Source organism: Wolffia australiana, chromosome 10 (genome assembly GCF_029677425.1).
Source record: "Wolffia australiana isolate 7733 chromosome 10, ASM2967742v1".
In the NCBI taxonomy this organism is placed as follows: Eukaryota; Viridiplantae; Streptophyta; class Magnoliopsida; order Alismatales; family Araceae; genus Wolffia; species Wolffia australiana.
The window spans coordinates 4,155,001-4,159,215 of NC_135844.1; the positions used below are offsets into that span (position 1 = coordinate 4,155,001).

At 40.3% G+C, this 4,215-nt stretch overlaps 1 protein-coding gene across 2 annotated transcripts in view; it reads left to right on the forward strand.

Annotated features, from left to right (window-relative positions):
• The window catches only part of LOC144708756 (wax ester synthase/diacylglycerol acyltransferase 2-like), a 4,019-nt gene extending 28 nt beyond the window's left edge, over positions 1-3,991 (forward strand). The window contains exons 1-8 of one of the 2 annotated variants that reach the window (XM_078582198.1): positions 1-271; positions 1,340-1,436; positions 1,610-2,094; positions 2,649-2,721; positions 2,808-2,872; positions 2,995-3,207; positions 3,284-3,314; positions 3,455-3,518. The exon at positions 1-271 is cut by the window's left edge and continues 28 nt beyond it. In XM_078582198.1, the coding sequence (XP_078438324.1) occupies positions 68-271; positions 1,340-1,436; positions 1,610-2,094; positions 2,649-2,721; positions 2,808-2,872; positions 2,995-3,207; positions 3,284-3,314; positions 3,455-3,510 (1,224 nt within the window). In that variant the 5' untranslated portion in view covers positions 1-67 and the 3' untranslated portion in view covers positions 3,511-3,518. Of the gene's footprint in view, positions 272-1,339; positions 1,437-1,609; positions 2,095-2,648; positions 2,722-2,807; positions 2,873-2,994; positions 3,208-3,283; positions 3,315-3,454; positions 3,593-3,674 lie in introns of those variants that run through there. The other variant, XM_078582197.1, reaches the window with a different exon arrangement.
• Positions 3,992-4,215: the final 224 nt, after the last annotated feature.

Here is a 4,215-nt window from a genome sequence, read left to right on the forward strand (position 1 = left end):
ATATTCATCCCTGAAGACGAAGAGAGAAGACTACTTGTCTTGGAGGTGAACTTTACCTTCTCCAAAAATGGTAAGAGTCAGATGGGGTGGAGGATCAACAGACGACGCGTTGTACAACGCGCCTGTTTCTCCTTCAAGCCGAATTTTTCTCCGCCCAGAACTGGAGCTCTCCATAGACTGCTTTGTCAGCTTTGAGCAACAAATTGATGTGGCTGCAGTGAAGGAAGCTCTTACATCCCTTGCCAACCGATGCTCTCGGCTTCGATCAGTGGTGAGCAAAACCATCTAAAGATTTTGAGTTTGGACGGATGACGAACAAGAAGGATACGACCCATCCTGTCATTTGTCATCTGTCCTGAGCTCCGGAAGGGAAAACAATATAAACCCATACTGTTTCCAATTTTCCTCATCCCAACTGTGCTAAAAGCAATTCAAGGGTGCTATTATCATCGTAAGAAATATGTTGTCTTTGAAGACTTTCCTCCATCCATTGCATTGTCGAACTTGTTTCGTCCTGTTTCGGAATGGTTGACTCAATGGAGGATCTGTTTAGTCTAAACAAATATCAATAGCATCATCTCTCATTTGCCCCCACGTCCCATTCACCGTAGGGGAGTTGTAGCTCTTCAACATGCCTCCACAACTCTCGTCTCTGATACCATGTTACTATTTAAGGGCTTTACCAAATTCTATAGCAGAAAGCAAGGGCAATACTTTTCATCTTTAAGGAGTATCTTGAACAAATCTTGTTAAAAGCTATAATTGATAGCAAGGGTGCTATTTTTCATCGTAAGCACCCTGTTATTTTTCAACATTTCCCTTTAAATCTTGGTTCTGGTACTGTATTAAAATTCTAGCGCTCTGTCAACTTTGTTAAAAGCTTTAGCTGATCGCAAGGGCACAAGCTTCATCTGAAGAAGGATGCTGTTCTTCAATGATTCCCTTCATTTGTTGCAATATCTACCCTGTCATGTCTTCTTCCATCTCGTTCAAGCCATTGAACGGGACAGGTCACCGAGAGAGGATTTGTTTAGTCTTGTCCATCCAGCCCAAACCGTCGTCTGTCATCTGACCCCACGTCCCAACAATGTTAATTTATATTTGACATTCTGTCAACCGCGAAGTCTATCATCCTCAACCACCAAAACCCGTCAATTTCAGATCACCAGGGTGGTTGACACCAGGGTGGTTGACACAACTCTCTATTTTTATTATTCCCTTAACGTGGACGTTGAAAATGACATCGTCAGCGTCATCGTCAAACACAATGAAGTCTTCAACGTCCTTTTCAACGTTGTCCGAACACTAATTTACATCATCACTCGGGATGAATTGGCAGGTAAAAGAAGACCGGGGGATTCTGCGCTGGAAGGAGCTCCCCAAGCTAGACATTGACAGCCTAATAATTACCGTACCAGATGAAGATAAAAAGCAGGGTAATATAGACGAATATTTACTGGCCAATTCTTCCCAGAGGGCTATCTATGGACAGTTATTTTTTTATCAGAAGGCTGTCGAAGCGTCGTTCTTAGAGATTATTTAGTTTCTAAGTAGCGAAATTGATTTCAGAAGTTTTGTGTACTAAAAGTCCGTTAATCTTCTTGTCCAGGACGTCGTGGTGACCAGGATGACGATAACGCCTACATCAACCGGTACTTGGAAACGCTTCCATCGATGGCGCCTCTAACTCGGAATTTACCCTTATGGGAAGTGCACGTTCTTCCACGTCAACGTCGTTCTCTAGTACTTCGTTTCCATCACTCTCTCGGCGACTGTGTTTCTCTCCTGGCTCTTCTTCTGTCCTCCTGTGACGCGCTCAGCGAAGATATACCGATCTTCAGCGATAGAGGGAACAAAGAACAACGTTCTTTCGCTGTCCGAGTTGTAAAACGAGCGGCAAGTGCTTGGAGGAGTTGTAAGAAAGCGGGTGACACGTTAGCGTTCGCTCTAGAACAGAATAGGCTTGTAGCGCGCAGAAATGAGGATCTCAGGTTTGTTACCCAGACAAGTGGCCTTGAAGATAGGCGGAGGAAGTTGGCTTCTCTAGTACTGAGACTTGATGATATGAGGGTGGTGAAAAACAAACTCAACGCGGTGAGTTCTTCACTGGATCTGGATCTCACACGTTTTCAAGAAATAGCTGTGTGAATTTCTTTTTCATTTTTTATGCTGGTACTTTATTTATTTTTCTCATAGTTTTTTGAGTAACTTCATTTGATGTTCTAGAAAATCATAGTCGCGATCTGATCAATATTGGGTGAACTTGGAGGAAAGATACAGCTTCTGAACTTATTTGATAAAACGTTAACGATATGAGGGCGCTGAAAAACCAACTCAACGGGCTAAGTTGTTGTCAAGATATGCCATATTTTTTCTAAACGGCTTTCTTCAAGTATTTTTCATAATTTTACAATGGCAGTTTTCATATTTTCGATAATAAGATCATTGCTCTTCTGCCAAGTAGAGAAACATATTCACGATACAGATTTCAAAATTATTTGCAAAAAAACATTCATGATACGAGGGTGTTGGAAAAAAATGACAAAAATGGCCGTCGTACAGTATTCTTTATATTTTTACGACCAAACTTTCTATGTTTACCGTTTCTGGGTTCAGAATATGAGACAAAGTGTTGTTGTATTTTGCAGAAGATCAATGATGTATTGGTTGGCGCTGTATCTTACGGGTTATCGAAATATCTAGAATCCAAGCCATCTTACGGTTAGAATCTTTATTTTTAGAAACAACACATAAAACGGTTTTGATTTTGTAAGAATTTTTAAGTTTACTGTCTCCATGGCAAACAGCGGCCTCAGGGGATGCTAAGATCACCGGGAAGATCGTTGTTAATGTTCGAGGAGAAGGACCAGAGGTTTTGCCTCTCACTCTTTTGAGATTTCTTTTGCTTTTACGTTCCAAATGAATATCTACAGATAAAATATGTTTCAAAATTGGAGGAATTTCGAGGAAATACTAATCTAGTGATATTGGCAGGATATATTGAGATCAATAAGGCAGGGTAAAAAAATAGAATGGGGAAACAAAATTGGCTACTTTACGCTGCCAATCGTGGTGGAGAAGAACGTGAACGATCCCCTTGACTACGTTAGGAAAGCCAAGGACTTGATTGATAAAAGGAAGACGTCTTCTGAAGATCAATATTCTCATGGTGCCAATGAACTTGTGACGAAAACTTTTGGAATGGAGGTAATACAAAGTTTCGTTTGGGCCTTCAATAAATCTCAATATATCGAAATGAAAATTTCATCTCTTGAATCCGCAGCTATTCAAAGTGAAAAACTTTTGGAATAGAGGTAATACAAAGTTTCGTTTGGGTCTTCAATAAATCTCAATATATCGAAAATGAAAATTTCATCTCTTGAATCCGCAGCTATTCAAAGAGAAAAAATTTGCCATTCGTTTCAATTAGCTAACAATTATGAAGTTTACGCAGGCGCTGGCATCGTATTACTACAAAATTCGCCACAACACCAGCCTCATCATTTCTAACATGATTGGTCCGTCAAGTCCTGTCGAGCTTGCGAGAAATCGAATAACGAAAATTGGAGTTACACTTAGCGGTCTACCTGCGGTAATGTTTTCATTAGTGTTCGGTCTTATTGTGGACAGGGTAAACTTATTTGGTTAATTTTTTTTTTTGTTGTGTAATACAGCCAATAGACGTCCATATGTTTTCCTACGATGGGAAAGCCTTTATACAGTTCCTTGTTGCTGAAGAGATAATTCCTGACCCTGAGCTCCTAAGCCAATGTGTTAAGGAGGGCCTTGCGAACATGGTTGCCAGGGTAATGGAGTCTAAAGTTATTGATATCTAGAAATTTGTGGCAAACACGACCATTTCAGTTCATCTCTCCAACTAGACAGAAAGGGATCCCAATGGTTGGCTGTCCGTGTTCTTTCTATTGACATCGATTATTCTTACCAAACTTTTGATTGTGATATATAACATTGTACCAGACATTAACATGTTTCTCATTATCTACCGATGTTGATTATTCCAGAATGTTTTAAGTCCATCACAGTGTCCAAGGTCGAGTCATTTGTAAGCACAATTTGATAAGAACGGTGTATTTGGGCATGAAAATATCATTTAATGCGCAGTTACACCCGTTCAGCGTTAGGGGCAAACTACAATTCTGCTTGATGCGTAGGGACCATAAATTCAGTGTTAGAGATTGTACGGATAACTGAATT